The 17272-nt window shown below is 34.6% G+C and overlaps 1 protein-coding gene across 2 annotated transcripts in view; it reads left to right on the forward strand.

Moving 5' to 3' along the window:
* Window positions 1–5042, forward strand: part of LOC149206249 (protein decapping 5-like) — an 84621-nt gene extending 79579 nt beyond the window's left edge. For both annotated transcript variants that reach the window (XM_089395372.1, XM_089395371.1), the window contains 3 exons: window positions 3440–3634; window positions 3766–3870; window positions 4035–5042. In XM_089395372.1, the coding sequence (XP_089251498.1) occupies window positions 3440–3634; window positions 3766–3870; window positions 4035–4178 (444 nt within the window). In that variant the 3' untranslated portion in view covers window positions 4179–5042. The remainder of the gene's footprint in view (window positions 1–3439; window positions 3635–3765; window positions 3871–4034) is intronic.
* Window positions 5043–17272: the final 12230 nt, after the last annotated feature.

The following is a 17272-nucleotide window of genomic DNA, read 5'->3' on the forward strand; positions in this document are numbered from 1 at the left end:
TTTTCGAAAAAAGCGCGCTTTTTTCGTAAAAAAGCTCGGGGGTCCGTGGCAGCACGATTTATAATGAAAATTTGGATTTATTAATTATTATTTCATGATCTTTGTATAGGTTGGAGTCCCAACGACTTAATGACATGGTCTACGTCTACTACAATCTTCGATTGTGGGTGAGGCAACTTGAGAGGACACCTGATGTGGATGCCATCTCATTGGATGGGATTGACACCACTGCTGCATGGAGGTTTGAGGCCGAGAGGCCTCTCATGGATTCTACTGATGATTGGTTAGTGCAGGATGAGGGGGAGGAGGAGGAGCAGGAGGAGGAGGAGGAGCAGGAGGAGGAGGTGACACTGCCTACCCAGGCTACCACTAGGACCAGTAGAGGACGTGGTCTACCTCCTGTAGCTCATACTTCTAGTTCTTCAGCTTCTAGAGCACATCAGACTCCATTGCCATTTCCACCAGCACAGGCACTAGCGTCTACATCTAGAGGGAAAGAGAAAGTTGTGACATTTTCTCGCAAGAGGGGCAGAGGAAATCAATAGGATTAGACTTTCATTTTATTGTATATGAGTCTATGACATTATGACATGATGAGATACATTATCATATTTTTTGTTGATATTTTGAGGCTGAGCTGGGACTCAGGGGTCATGACTTACTATTCAGGACATGATTCAATGTTATGTGTGATTTTAGTGCTAGAAATGATATTAAACATCTTATATATTAGTTTTCTTATCATATTTATGTGTCAATGTATTTATTTATGTTGTAGATGGTTTAGATATTAAAAAAATTGAAAAAAAATGAAAAAAAATGAATATTTTTGTACCAAACGCATTTTTCCCGCATTTTTCTGCTTTTTTCCCGCTTTTTCCGATTTTTTCCGCTTCATTCCCGGCGCCGATTTAATCCCGTTCGCACTTTTAACAACATTGGGTTAAAGTAAAAGAATAAAAAGGAAATATAGGAAATGTGAACTTTAAATCATTTAGCAATACCGTTGATTGCCAACATTGCTAGGTTTGAGTTAAGTTTAGGAGCAGAGGGCTGGTTTTATAGCCAAGGGGCTGTTTTGGGAGGGAAACAGGCCCTGGTTTTCTCGAAAACCACCTGAAAAACTGCTGTTGTAGGTCTTGGGCTCCCCCTACACATGTGAGATCTAACTGGCCGTTCGGGCTGGTTTGTATCGGTTAGGTACCAATGGGCCAGTTTGACCAGTTATGGTTCAGACTAGCCGGTTTTCAAAACTATGATTGCCACTAACTGTAAAGAAAAACTACAGTGCTACAGGAGATTGAGAATAAGAAAAAGTTGGTTTGTGACAAAGAGGCCATTTAATCCTAATTTGGAAGATCAAAATTATATCTTTACTGTTGGCCATGTCAAGAATATAATAAATATTGCAAAAATAATAGCAAACTCCCATGAATTTCATTGTCAAACTGGGAAATGGACAAAACATAAAATAACCTGGGAAGAAGGAATTTGTAGAGTTTGCAATTCTGACAAAGTAGAAGATGAAAATAATTCTCTTAGAATGTACAGCCTACATGAAGATTATATCTCATTTTCTTCACATTTGTAAAACCATTGATATTTCAATTTGTAATGTGTTAACCCATGAAAACCAAAGTGAACTTGGCAATCTTATTTCCAAGCTATTTGATCTTAGAAGCAACATAATAAATCAAAATAATAAACTTTTCTTTATTAATGTCTGATAGATCAATGTTGATTGCATGGATGGTAATGCCATTGTCATTATCGTCGTCATCATCATTTATACTGCCAAACTATATACCATGTAAGGGTGAATATATCAAAATGGCATTGAGTGCAATACATATCACCAACAAAATACATAATCAACGAGGCTCAATCTTGATTAAAAGCCAATCCCATACTCTCATACATGATAGAATTCAATGAAAATGTTGCAATCCTACCAAAACCTAAAATCTTGAAAGCTGTTAAGTCTACTAATTTTTGAGTGGGATATGAAATTCTAGTTTCTCTATACGATGTCCAATAAGGTTGGAACCACTCTCAAACATCCTGAAACAATTATTAGCAATGTAAAAAATTTAAGTAAAAAAGTTGACATTTGTTGTCTTTCCTTTTTATACTTTTAACTTTTAAGTAAAAGTTGACGTTTCCTATCAAAAGGTTGATAGGAAACATCAACTTTTACTTAAAGTAAAAGGATAAAAAAAAGATGAGGAATGTCATCTTTTTTATTTTAAGAACTTAATATTACCATTGATTACCAGCATTGCTAGGGTTGAGTTAGGTTTTTTTTGTTTAGGTTTAGGAGGGGAGGGTTGGTTTTATGGCCGAGGGGGCTGTTTTGGGAGGGAAACAGCCCCTGATTTTCTCCAAAACCACTGCCGTCGGTCTTGGACAACCCCTTGCACATGTGAAATGTGACTAGCTGGTTCGTGCGGGTTTGTATTGGTTAGGTACCAAACTAACCAGTTTGACCAGTTACAGTTCATGCTGTCCAGTTTTTAAAAACTATGATTGTCACTAACTTTAAAGAAAAACTGTGGTGTTACAAGGAGATTGATAATAAGAAATAGTTGGTTTATAACAAAGAGGCTAATTAATCCCAAGTTAGAAGATTAAAATTATGTCTTTACTGTTGGCCATGTCAAGAATAAAATAAATATTGCAAAAATAAGAGCAAACTCCAATGAATTTCATAGTGAAACTGGGAAATGGACAAAACATAAAATAACCTGGGAAGAAAGAATTTGTAGAGTTTGCAATTCTAACGAAGTAGAAGATGAAAATAATTCTCTTAGAATGTACATCCTACATGAATATTAGATCTCATTTTCAACACATCTATAAAACCATTGATATTTGTAATGTGTTAAACCATGAAAACCAAAGTGAACTTTGTAATTTTTTTTCCAAGCTTTTTGATCATAGAAGCAACATCATAAGTCAAAATAATAAACTTTTCTTTGTTAAGGTCTGATAGATTAATGTTGGTTGCAATGGATGGTAACGCTTTTGTCATTGTCGTTGTCGTCATCATCATTATATATACTACCAAATATTACTGTAGCCATTTTGTATACTTTACCTGGAATAGGCTTAAGATGAAAAATAAATATAAATTGTGTCTATTCTTGCAAATAGGGGAGCTCCAAAAACGATTTTTAATGTTCAGTCCCTATAGGTGGATTTATAATGTGTTATTTTTAATTTTTCATGTTTTAGTAATTTGAACTGTGCTATTTTTTGTATATGAATTTTGTTTTGGTAATCCAAAATGAAAAAGCTTTTGGGTTGAAACTTATTAGATTACATTTATTATTATTTGAAATTATTTCAGTAGTATTGTTACACATTTTAATTATAATGAGCTTATTCTCGGACTCTTGATTGCTGTTTTGTTATACACTAGTTTTATTTATTTGTGCAGGCTCCGCATGCATCAACAAAATTTACAGAAGATTTTGATTTTACAGCCATGAATGAGAAGTTTAAAAAGGATGAAGTATGGGGCCATCTTGGAAAAAGTGAATTAAAGGATAAGGTTGAGGAGGGAGAGGATGATGAGAAAACAGAGAGAAATAGTGACGATGAAGAGAACTCGAGACAGTCTTCTAACGCTAAGGTAAGGAACAGCAGTGATCTTCAATCCACAATTTTCAAATAATTTGCTTCTGAAGTTTGATGGTTCAGATTTTTTTCTTCTTATTAAAATCTCAATTGTACTGAAATGGCTGTCCGTTGTTCTTTCTGCAGCCTGTCTATGTGAAAGATGACTTTTTTGATTCCCTTTCTTGTGATGCTCTGGATCGATCTCGAAATGATAGGAGGTTTTCAGAGCAACGTAAAATTGACACAGAGGTCCATCAGTTTTCTCCCATTAATTTGAATTTTTCGAAAACCACAGTTGGCGAATTTGAAAAATCTAGCGCTTCAATTTCAGGAAAAAGCTTCACTGTTTTATTATTGCTACTAGATGTGAATGTGTAGTATGAACGTTCTAATGTAATTTTTTGGTTGTGTAGACATTTGGCAGTTTGCCGAGGTCTCGATCAGGACGAGGTGGTCGAGGCGGTGGTTACAGGGGAAATTTCAGAGGATCATATTATGGTGGAAGAGGAAATGGCTACATTGGTAGAGGCCGTGGGGGAGGACGGACGTTCTTGTAGATCAGTGCACATTCTGGAAGCTTGATAGTTTACATATTAGTTGTTTTGTGCTGATAAGTGGGTGCATTAAACGTGTTATTAAATTTTCTTGGAGTATTTTGGACTTTTGATTTCGTTGAAGAAAAGATGAATTTCCCGTGAATATACTGGCAACCTTTATTATCCAATTAACTTCAGTAGCAGACTGAGCATGGCCAGAAAGCTTTCCATTTTCTAATCACAGAATCCTGATCAATATCTGGTAACACTTTCTGGCAGCTTTGTTGCAAAGCGTATTTCAGTGCTATTGCTGATGGCAGAGGCTCTGTTTTTTTATCGAGTCTTTCTTGCCATATATATGTAGATAATGGGAATAGATTGGCACTTGAAGTCTATTATGGCCACGTAATGGAGGGATTCTCCTATCCATCTGCTACGTTTTAATTAGCTCACAATGAGATCCGTTGGCCCCTCCTGGTGAATGCTCAATGCAATAGAGTCTGAATTAAAAAGGGCAACTTCATACGATTGGTCTCCTTGACAAAACTATGAAGTGGTGCTGACCCACATGGATTTCAAGCTTGATTTGTGTCAGCTTTGTAGCTGTAAAAAGTAAGTCTTGGCAAAATGGATTAATCCCTATTCCGTGCATCAATAATCTCTGTACTTTCCCGTATCTGAGGCTTTTGATTTTGGCTATACATCTCAGATAGTTTGGGCCTCTATCCCTGTTAGATAGTTTGGGCCTCTGAATAGTGGATCAGACATTTTAGTCTGGGATGAACTTAAAAAATAAACTCTGAATAGTGGATCAGACATTTTAGTCTGGGACGAACTTAACAAATAATTGAATGTTTTGTTGATGCTTTCTTTGAGGATGACGCATCTCCTGTCTCTACACATAAAAAGAATGTGATATGATTCAAGATGTGTAATTGATATTCTTACTAACCTTTTGCAAATTCTCTTGTAAATTGAAGAATTGCTATCAGCGAGCTTTTAGAAATAGTAACAGTTAGTAGGTAATATACTGCGATGTGTCCATTATGAAGCTCTTATTTTTGATGTGTTCTCTGATTTGCCATGAATCTTTGTGAGAGAGCTTAATTTGGGCAGTTATTGTTGCTATTATGGTTTTGTCTGTTTGTACAAAGATCTACCTATTATATGGGACTTGACTTGATGGGTTATTGCTCCTCTCGAACCATCTAGGTCATTTTGATTTTTGATATTGAGCATTTGTTTTGATTTTGTCTTGTGAATCTTCACAATAGTTTTGTGATTTGAGTTATTTGACGGCATTTATGAATTTTTGTGGGCTTATTAAGCGGGTTGTGTTTCGTAAGGCTGACCTGACATTCGGGTGTCCTGAAGTATAGATTAGCATATAAAAAGAGTTAAAACTGCTTTCTCTGCCAAATCCCATAATTGATTTGCATTTGATAACCTGGACGATAAATCAAATCAATATACTTGCGGACACATTTTTTTCTCAGAAAATAATTTTATATGTATATATATTGCGACTCTGATGCTAGGTGATCAGTGAGACTTAAAAGAAAAATTGTTTAATAGTTTAGTGAAAACCAAAACACTTGTGGACTAATCTAAGATTGCCGAACTTGAGTATGTTTCATATTGTTGTTCAGGGCTAGTTTTTAGCTACAGTATCGACACAGTGAGTTTAGAGGGATCCTAGTTTTGCAAAAGAGCTAACATGTGTAAATAAGTAGGACATTCAATACATACAAATAACTACAAATAACTGCAATTGCTATATGTATCTAAATTTATTTAGGTACAAATAACTATATTTGATATATGTATCTAAATTTCTCTATATGATTTATATATGTAGATATATATATATATTTTTTTTCATGTAAAGAAAATTATATGATATTTTTATTTTATTTATTTTGTATTTGAGAAGTATTTTAAGGTTTATTAGTGGTGATTGTAATTTATGTTCATTTATCTTTTTATGATGCGATAAAAATAAGAATAAAAATAAAAAATTCACATGACCAATAAAATGTAATAATACTATATATATATATAAATATAATAAGAATAAAATTCATATGACCAATAAAATGTGATTATATATATATTTAAAATGTAATAATACTATATATATATATAAATATAATAAGAATAAAATTCATATGACCAATAAAATGTGATTATATATATATATATATATATATATAATTGGTTTATCATCATAAATAGACATTACAATCACTTCTGTATTTCGAAATAATCATATACACGAATGCATGCAATATTAAGGAAAGTAGTCATATAGAAATAATCATATACAGGAATGCATGCAATATTAAGGAAAGTAGTCATATAAAAATTTAATGTTTTAATGTTATTGGACTGACTTATATTCACATTAAATTTTGGTTTAACAAATCCTTGAAAAAGAAATTTTGTGTAAAATCTTACTACCCTTTTTACATTGTTAAAAATGTTTGCATCTGAAGGCATTTCCTTCATTTTGATGCTTAATAGATGTGGTTAGAATTAATGTTAGTGTTAATAAATGATACAAATGATGTAGAGTTCAAAAATTATAGAGGGCAAACATTAAATTTTGGTTTAACAAACACTTGAGAAAGAAATTTTGTTGAAAATCTTACTACCCCTTTTACATTGTTAAAAATGTTTGCATCTGAAGGCATTTCATTCATTTTGACGCTTAATAAATGTGGTTAGAATTAATGTTAGAGTTAATAAATGATACAAATGATGTAGAGTTCAAAAATTATAGAGGAAAAATGTGCTCATAGAAAATGAGGTAAGGCTATCTGGTAATTTCCAAAATACAAAGGCTCCTTTATCATATTATACTCCATGTCATACTCCATCATGTCATTGCTTTGGAGGTGAATATAATAAGCTATCCTATGGTTTCACTATTTTATGTAAATTTGGAGAAAACCACTTTTATGCTTATGCTGTTGCATTCATAAATGATCACTTCTCGCCTAATAGATTTACATGGATCAATACATATCTATTATTATTATTATTCATTTTAATTGTGGAGTGATATGCATCAACAATTTGTCTCCATTTCTTATTTGAGTGTGATTTTGAGAAGGGTTTTGTGTGATTTTGAGAAGGGTTTTGTGTTGGAGTTGTGGTTGTTAGTGTGTACCCTTATGACCATGGTAGCATTAGGATGTGCGTTTTTAATTCCTTCAAATGTGTTTATCAGATCATAGGTAAGATTTATCTGAGATAAAATTAGTAGGATGCACATTGGTCAATAAGTTAAATGGGTAAGGTGGGCATTGCTTTTTGTAAGAAAATAATTTTATATGTAATATTGCTCTCTAAAAGGGAGCTTCCACTGCATTATGAAATCCACGACATTGCTATCACTCTAGACAATACATAGTTACTTCCAATCCTATTATTAAATCTGAAAATGGTTAGACATTGTAATGTAACAAATTATCTATATAACCTTTACTTGATATTGGAATCTAGTGTTGGAGATTTGTTGTAGACTACAATTTGAAAAAATTACTAGACAAAAACATGACATAACAATACAAATTTGGAGTCTTGCTCTCAACTTCCATATTTGAAATAAAATTGTCAAAAGTAGATTCAACCTTGCTTTGGATCTTTTAACTTTGGGTGATCTTGGCATTAAATGTTACTTTATTCTTTTTCTTCTTGCAACCATCGATAAATATACATGATTAATTGTAGATATTTAACTTGTTCCCTTTTTTCTTTTCTTTTGTAATGTAAATAAATACATTAACCCAAACACTCAAGTATTGGAGATCATATTTTCACCTAACCACATCTCCTCAAGGGCTTTTATGGGATTTCTTTAATACATAGACAATTGCATTGACAATTTCAACCCAAACATTATTACAGTTCTTGTGCCTTAAAGCATACACTTATTGGTTTAACTACAATGTGATTTCCTGCTCAACCACTTCATTTTGTTGTGAGATTCACTGTATTTTCCGCCATGTTCTTCACAAAATGTGGAAAAACTAAGACCACGTTTACCAATTCTGTTGATTCTTATGACACTTTTTTCCCTAATTGACTTCATTGTTAATCTCCTTGAAACATGAAAATGCTTTTGATTTATTCTTTGAGAAGTAAATTGAGTTGCTCTAGAAAAAGCATCAATGATTGTAATGAAATTTGTGGACACTAATTACTTATATTGGCATTGACGGCCAAAAGTCATCAAGGATAAGGCCCAACAACCTTGTTTCTCCCCATGCTTGTCTTGTGCAATGGTCTTTGCATTGTTTTGATGTAAGACATCATCCTTCATAGACTGCATTTTTTAGCTTAATCCATGATAGCCCTTAACGATTTGCATCTTATGCAACCATTGAAGATATGCAGTGCTCATAACTTTCATGCTATTATGTATTTGATGTTTATTTGTTGCTCAATTTCCACTAAAATCTCTCCAATGAATGGGATTGCATCCAATCTATACAAAATATATTCTTCTAGTCCTTTTCCCACAAGATCATTTTAGGTTTGGTTCATATTTTTTTTTTATCTTTCTTATCATCAAAGATCACTAGGAAAGTTTGTTTGGTAATATCATGTACAAATATCATTTTTTTTAATGCCACATTCACAATAACATCTTTTATATTTTTGATTTGGCCATTTGACATTTTCAAATTGATTCTCTTTTCCCTTTATTTTTTCTTTGCTTCATTAACAATTGACATAGGGAAACACCTATCCATTATACAGACTCACCTTAAATGCGAGTTGTTAGTGTGTGGTTCCATTGTTCATGGCTCTGCCAAAGGTACGTCAAGGTTCCATCAGAACGAGCATTGGATATGAAACCTTGACGTACCTTTGGCGAAACTATGTACATGAGGGATTGTACTTGACAACTCACATTTAAGACGAGTTTGTTAATGGATAGGTGTTAGGGTCCTTGCTCTAAATGAAACAATTTTCTACACCCAATGGTATGTATGGTTTCTCCCAAATCTAATTACCAATTATCATTGATGTGATAATTGCTTGTTTGTGCGACCACAAATAAGAAGTCCTTTTTATCATCTCGTGCTTTTTTCCCTCTCGAATAAAGTAAGGGTTTTGAGACTTATTTTTTTAAACCATTATACTATGGATTTTGAGGGTTTCTTCATGAAATTTTGAAAAATGTTCAAATTTTCTGTAGAATCAATTTACTTTTATTCCAATTATGTGAATTCCTATGTTTCTTATCCTATTTTCAGTGTTTTCCTTTCTCTTTACAATGAAAAAGATACACTTAGGTTGATTATGTTGATAATTATCAGTATGAACCAAACTGCAGTCTCTTTAAAAAACACTCTTTGTTCTTGGAAAAGGACTCATCTACAGTATGCCATGCCATTTATCCTCACTCTTGTATGCCACATTCTATCACATTCATCCTCACATATTCCATGGCATCATCACCTTTTCACGATCATCGTGATACCCCATTATTGACATATAATGCCTTTGTGCTTCTTGACTCACTTGCCCCAAGTTGCCATTGCTAATCAATGATCACATTATGATCTTAAACCCTAAAAATGTCAAATACCCCCTAATAGCTCTTGTAAGTATATGCACAGAAGGGGCATTCAACAACCACTGTTCATAGGACATGTAAAGGTAACTAGGGATGGAGGAGAACAATTTAGTTCATTTCAAGTATTTTGGTGCAGATTGAGTGAAACCTTGGGTCTACTTAAGTTTGTAGCAAGAACCTATTGATTTTCATTTGGTTGATAGAGTACATACATCCCATATTTTAGGTGGATCATGACATTGCTATGGAAAATTATGATCATGAGTTTATACATTCTTGTGAGTTTTTTCTTTTCTCTCATGTATAAAGAGTTTAAAGCATACATTATGATTTACGAACATTGTCATTAGATTTGTATAGTAAATAATATGAATTCAATGGCATATTTAGAAAGATGAGAAGGGTAATATAAATTAACGTTGTGTTAATAAGTGATTATACAAATATTGTAAATCCATATACATGCCAAATTCTATGCTAATGCATAAAAAGCCTAATGCTATAAAATGAACTTAATGGGTCAACAAACACTATAATTTTAGTTAATATTTTGCTACATGAAATACATAAAAAACAAGCCACTCACAATGAATGTGTTATATTTTTATTATCTAGTGGCTAAAAGCATGCATCCATAAATTTCTTTTGACTTGGGCTTCATTGACATTGGATTCCTCATGCCTTCATATTTAATAAGGACATATCCATTTTAATTGTGAATATATTAAGCACCTACATGGATAAAACATACTCAAATATATCCTTTCTTGATAAAATTGTTGCTGAATTTGAGAACTCCAATTTTGAAATCAATTTATGTTACTTTATGAGACTCAAATATTGCTTATTTATTAAGCAATTTAGGTTAGTTCAACATTCTCACAATAATTTTTTTTTTTTTGTAAGGCTCCAGATCATGGAAATTGGACCACACTGAGGCTAAATTGTGTTGAACATATGGTCCAAGTTACAAATATTGGTTCACTATATGTTTGGAGATATGCTCCAAGGAAGTTAGGGTTTATTTACACTCCATAAACCAGTCTCAAATAGGCATTTCAGGAGACATACAAAAGTACCTCAGATACAATTTCTAGAATTATATTTCTAGAATTGGAAACATGGCATGCTATACACTTTTGCTCGTGGGAAGAAGAAAAAAATAAATAAGTTTTGGGAATGTTAATATAACTTTTAGTTTACATATTAGATTCAGTTCACACGTGTGGAATTGCAAAAATTACATTCAAAGTATTGCATAACAATTTTTTAGATGCAAAAGGCCTCAAATATCATAGATATATCAATAAAGTTTCAACCATTATGATATCCTCCAATTTAAGGTACATAACTTATTAGTGATCTAACTATTCATTAGAAGATCCCCTTTTTTGGTTGTAATAAAGATGTGGGCTATTATAATTCTCCAACATGCCTACAAAGTAAGGTACTATACCAAGTAAATCTACTGAAGACCCATCCTAGACTCATGAAGAAAGTGAAGACTTAGAATTTAGGTTATCTCAATTAGAGAAGAAAGTTAATGAAATGGATGGTAGTATGTTGAAAAGGCGGATTTCTTAGATTCTCAAGAAAAAATTAAAAGAGAAATGGAAAATAAGATGAATGAAAATAAGGAAGGAATATAAATGAAGATGAATGAAAATAAGGAAGAAATACAAAAAACCATGATTGTCATGGAAAATCTTCTCTTGGAGAGGCTTCCTAAAAGGAATGTGGAGATTTAAGGAAACTGTGAACATAAGGAGAAGCATGTTGTTGAGAATTTGTTGGAGAGCACAAATTTTCAATTGCAGAACCATAATCATGAATTTTCAATCCAAGATCCACATCATTAAGACTTCAAGTCAACACCAAGGAACTACTAGATTCTAAAGATTGATATGGATAAATTTGATGGTAATGATCTTGTAACATGGATATTTCAGATGGAGATATACTTTGATCTACACCAAGTGGAATCGTTACAAAAGGTAAATATTTGATCCATGTTTTTAGAACAAGACCAACATGTATTGTATTAATGGATTTGTGAATTAAAAAAGGATTTTGTTATATCTCAGTCTACTTTTACAAAGGAATTGATAGCACATTATGGGGATATTAAGAGCAACATATTCTTTAGTCAATTGGTAAATCTTTGGCAAAAAAGTCCAATTACAAAGCACATTCAACAATTCCAAACGTTGAGTCTTAGAGTAAAGAATATTACAGAGGATAACTTGTTAGACCTTGTTAGACATGAGGTGTGTCCCTTTGAACCTTTTGAAAAAATCCGATCTAATTCGCCCAAATTACGTCGTATTTTAAAAAGTTGCATTTCTATACCAAATTAGATCGGATTTTTTCAAAAGGTATAATCTATCTACTGAAAATTTTAAGATGGAAAATCCGATCTAATTAGGCCATTCTAGAGCCTTCCTGAAATGCTCTCCCTGATTCTGACACCTTAAAAGAAGTAGGATGTCCAGATATCTAGAGCATGTTTTCAGTTTGGAAAGGAAAGTTGAAAGAAAAAATATGGCCACCATAAAATTGGTCACCAGTAACTATATAGAAATTCATGCTCCATTTTGTAAATTGTCAAGGCTGACTCCTCAACAAATGGATGAAACAAGAGAAAAGGGAATATGTTTCAACTATGACAACAAGTATAGAAAAGGGCATCAATGTAGTGATAAGAAATTATTCTACATAGTTTGTGAAGATGAAGAAGATGAAGAAGTGGAAATCTCACAAGATCTAGAGACATAAGAGACTATTCCAACAATATTTTGTCATGCATTGGCTAACAGCGGTACTCCAAAAACCCATAAGATAGAAGGATATATCAAAAGTCAAAGGGTATCAGTAATGATTGATTCAGGTAGTACCCATAACTTCATCAATTACAAATTGACAAAACTTCTTAATTTCCTTGTATATCCAACACCAAAATTTCAAGTGATTATTGCAGATGGAGGTCCCATAAATTGTTCAGGGAAGTGAAATAATATTAAACTAAATATGGGGGAGTATTTAATGGTTAATCCCATGATTTCAATCTAAATGGGTGGTGTTGATGTTGTATTATGGGTCCAATAGTTACAATCATTTAGAATAATGGCCCTTAATTTCCAAGATATTTTCATAAGGATTTTCTCAAAAGTAAAAGAAATTGAGCTTGTACCAAGGGAAAACCTGTAAAGTGATAAGCTCTAATAACATGACAATTGCTAAAAAAGGAACAAGGTGTAGTTGGAGAATTGTGTTCATTAGATGTTCAAAAATCTATATCCTCTGTTCTAGTGGATCTTCAAAAAGTTATCAACAATCATACTAACGCATTTGGAGAAATGCCCAAGGGTCTTCCACTTATCCAAGATCATGACCATGCTATTCATTTGCAACCTGGAAGTGTACCACCTAACATTAGGCCTTACATATATCCACATGCACAAAGGAGTGAGATTCACTGTATGGTTCAATACATGCTAGAGGCAGATATCATTCAACCTAGCCATAGTGATTTCTCTTCACCAATGGTGATGGTTGTAAAAAAGGATGGTTTGTGGTGTATGTGTCCAGACTATAGACAACTCAACAAGATGAAAATCAAATATAAGTTTCAAATCTTTGTGATTGATGAATTGTTAGCTGAATTGCATAGAGCAATTTTCTTTAATAAGTTGGATCTTTGTTCTGGATACCATCAAATCAAAATGAGGAAACGTGACATTCCCAAAAAACCTTTAGAATACATGGAGGTCAATATGAGTGTTTGGTTATTCCATTTCGAGTCACAAATGCACCTTCAACATTTCAAATATTGATGAATTCTATTTTTAAACCCTTCGTTAGAAAATTTGTGCTAGTATTTTTTGATGACATACTAATTTACAATAAATCTTGGGAAAAGCATGTACAACATGTTGACAGGGTCTTGACATTATTGGAAGAGAAACAATTGTATGCAAAGCCTTCCAAGTGTGCCTTTGGAGTTTAAGTGGAATATTTGAGTCATATTGTATCACTTGATGGTGTTGAGGTGGATCCTAACAAAATCAAAGCTACGAGGGAATATAAAATCCCAAATAGCTTAAAGAAACTCATATGATTCTTAATATTGCTAGGATATTACAATTTTTTTTCAAGAATTATGGTCCAATTAAAATACCTCTAACACAATTATTGAACAAGGAAGCATTTTTCTTGGTCTAAAGAAGAAACCAAAGCATTTGAAAAACTTAAAGAGGCTATGTGTATAACTCCCATATTGGTGACACCTCACTTCACAAAAATATTCATTATGGAGTGTGATGCCTCAAGCCATGGCCATTGGTGTAGTTTTGATGTAAGAAGGAAGGGAAATTGCTTTTGAAAGTAGAAAACTTAAAGGAAAAAAACTTACTCAGACCCATCTATGAAAAATAAATGTTGGCCATACTAAAAATAGTTAACAAATTGTGTCCATGCCCTAGGAAGACCCTTCAAATTCAAAACATATCATGATAGTCTGAAGTACTTCTTGGAGTAAAGACTATCTTCAGAAGAGAAAAAATAATGGGTCACAAGGATGTTGGGTTATGACTTTGTGTTGTAGCGACTACAAAAATCCTCCAAAATTTTTCTTTAGCTTCATTTTGGAGCCTCCCTACAACCATCCTTAGTAGCATGTCTTGCACTGCCCATGCACATATGCTTTCAGTTGAGTTCTTGTCTTATCAACTTGTGTTTGCTAACTTGTTTGCCTTTCACCCGCAAGCTGACATCTTGCGACTTGGTCTTCAATTGGATCTTGTTCTCACTTGAGCAATTGCACAGAACTGGAGGGAAACCAACTTTTATCTCCAGAATTGTGCATAGCATCAAGGTAGCCTTCTACTCTCCAGAAATGTGCAGAGCAAGGAGACTGCCTTTCGCTTGAAAATTGCACAGAGCAACCCATCACTAGGCTTGCTCTAAGAATTTGCACAGTTCTGGCTGGTAGCCTTGGCTTCAGTCTAGAAATTGCGCAGAGCTTGAGGGGCAGCCAGAGCCACTTAGCCCAGAAACTGCGTAGAAGTCATCCAGAGCTTGCTATCTGGTACATGTGCTCCCAAGTTGACTAGTTCCCTCCAGGACTGAGCAATCTTATGTTGCATGCATGGGACATTCTTCCCCAAAAAGTAAAAAGCAAAAAGCATCCTTAGATTTTAGGGATTTATTTTTAGCAGCTAGGGGTTACATGTAAAAATCATTTTTAGAAATCTCCTACCAAGTTAGTTGTCCATCTTAACAGTTGGCAGCAATGCTATGCTAGGAGAGCACACATCTTGTCAGGCATACACAATGCTTTTGATCACATTGAGATATGGACAATGAGGTACAAGGGATCCGCATTGTACTTTCCAAAGAAGATGAAGCCAAAGGTAGTGGAGTTGAAGGCATGCATTTGGAGTCAGATCTGGAACTATGAGGAACTCCCACAACTCATCACCATCTTACATGCTTCACATGCACGAGTGTTCAGGAGCATGGATGTCATTGTGTGCGTGCATGTGATCCCATCCATTGGCACACTCACCGAGGAAAAAGCAAAGAACCAAGTTAGACTGGAGCTGGACATGTACTTCAAGCAGTTGATGCATGTAGCCACCAACATAAACTTATAGATGAACAGAGACAATATGCACTAGTATGTTGCTGGTCTGGCTGTACTCAAGACCATGATGCACATGCTATCTGACGAGTTGGAGAGAGGTGCCAAACCAGTGTACCTGGATGCAACAGATGCAAGAGTTTGCTTTCAGAAGGATGTCACCATGTAGTACACGGACACCATAACAAACTACCAAGCTTGGCATCCGTTCACTAGCATCGATCACCAAGAGGATGTCGACGAGTTAGTCTTCCCATAGCTGTCCAAGTCCTAGTGATGTATGGCTTACTCAAGACCATTTTTGTCTCACATGGGCATATGTGCAGATTGTATGTAAACATATTGTAAAGTGAAAGACCAAGTGTCAATAGTAGAATGTGAACAATCATGTGTAAGTTCAAGAGTCATGAGGGTAGTTGAAGAGTCACAAAGGGGAATGTCAAGGGCCACCCCACCCTTTGCTATATATAGAACCTCATAACTCATTATACAGGATTTTGGGAGCCAAGATTCCGATAGGTATAACTTAGAGAAAGCTTGGAGTGTATTGTAACAAGCCTTGGCTTCTCCATAGTGCAGAGCTAGTACATCTCTTTGGAGGAGTAGGCGACAATGATTGTAATATTTTGTTGTCAAGGATAGTGGTTGTCATGGTTGTATGTATGAATGGATCTTTCACTCTTTTAATATAACATATCCAACATGTTTCATGCATATATTGTTATTGTAGTTCGACTATCCTAGTTACTCTAATGATGTATGTAGCTGTAATTTACGCATGCATGTATGGACTATTCCGCATGTGTTTGTATGAATCTTATTGAAGTGTGTTGTTGGTATAACTAATCACCTCAGATCGTCGGCTATCCTGCTATCCATCTTGTGATGTCTTTCAGCTCGTGTGTTCCCTTTCAATATGCGTGCTATCATAGGCTTCTAAGGGGCACACTTATCTCCCCTTCCATGTGTTAGAGCCTTTCATGCACCTTCCTTGAATTGCTGCAAGGTCACACCCTTGATTCGAACAAGGACATCTTACTTACCTCTACATGAAACCGTAGTCAAGGTGATACCATACTACCCACTGCTAGGACTCCTACTCCAAACGGTGTGAGGTCTAGTTGGGACTTCTTACCGGGGAGATCCCATGACATGTTTGTGGGTCCATCACTGTCAACATTTCTGGTGCTAGAAGGAGGGCCAAATGATAAGCTGAGTCCTCACATCTTGTTTTGAATATTCACACACCTATCATGGATATTGTTATAGTTAACCCTCTGCAATGTTTTTCCAATGGAAATCCCTTTGAAGTCATGAGGGATTTCTTTGATCACTTTCTGAACTCACGTATGATGGTGAAGGAAAAGTGGCATGGACTGAGCAATTGCATGAATTCCTTGCATTCATGGAGAATGTGGAAGGTTTTGATGAAGTAGAGGTCAGTATGCTGCTTGCACACACACTTCGCGAATTCCCATCACTATGGTGCCGCGAACTGCCTCTCATTTGTGTGCACTCATTCAAGTAGTTCCGTGATCTAATAGAATCCGTTTTTCATCATTTGATCCTGAAGAACTTGATTAAAAAATGTTAAAAGAACGGAAGGCCCCGCATGAATCACTTATGGATTTTTGGAAGTACTTACGTCTACTCTTTCTTGAAGCTCCGAAAAGTCAGATGAAATTCCAATATCTTATGGACATATATGAATATGTCTGTCACAAATCACTCTGTCCCAAAGTGAAGAAAAATATCAAACCCCACTTAGCATACTTCGGTGATGGAGCTGCGATATCACAAGCGGACACAATTGCTGTAACAAGTGACTGTTCGCCTTCCCCTCATCAAACAAATCTACCCTCACAGGGTGATGTGGGAGAGCGT

This window comes from Pinus tabuliformis, chromosome 1_2 (assembly GCF_031772625.1).
Source record: "Pinus tabuliformis cultivar Carrire ecotype Pingquan chromosome 1_2, CPIR1, whole genome shotgun sequence".
In the NCBI taxonomy this organism is placed as follows: Eukaryota; Viridiplantae; Streptophyta; class Pinopsida; order Pinales; family Pinaceae; genus Pinus; species Pinus tabuliformis.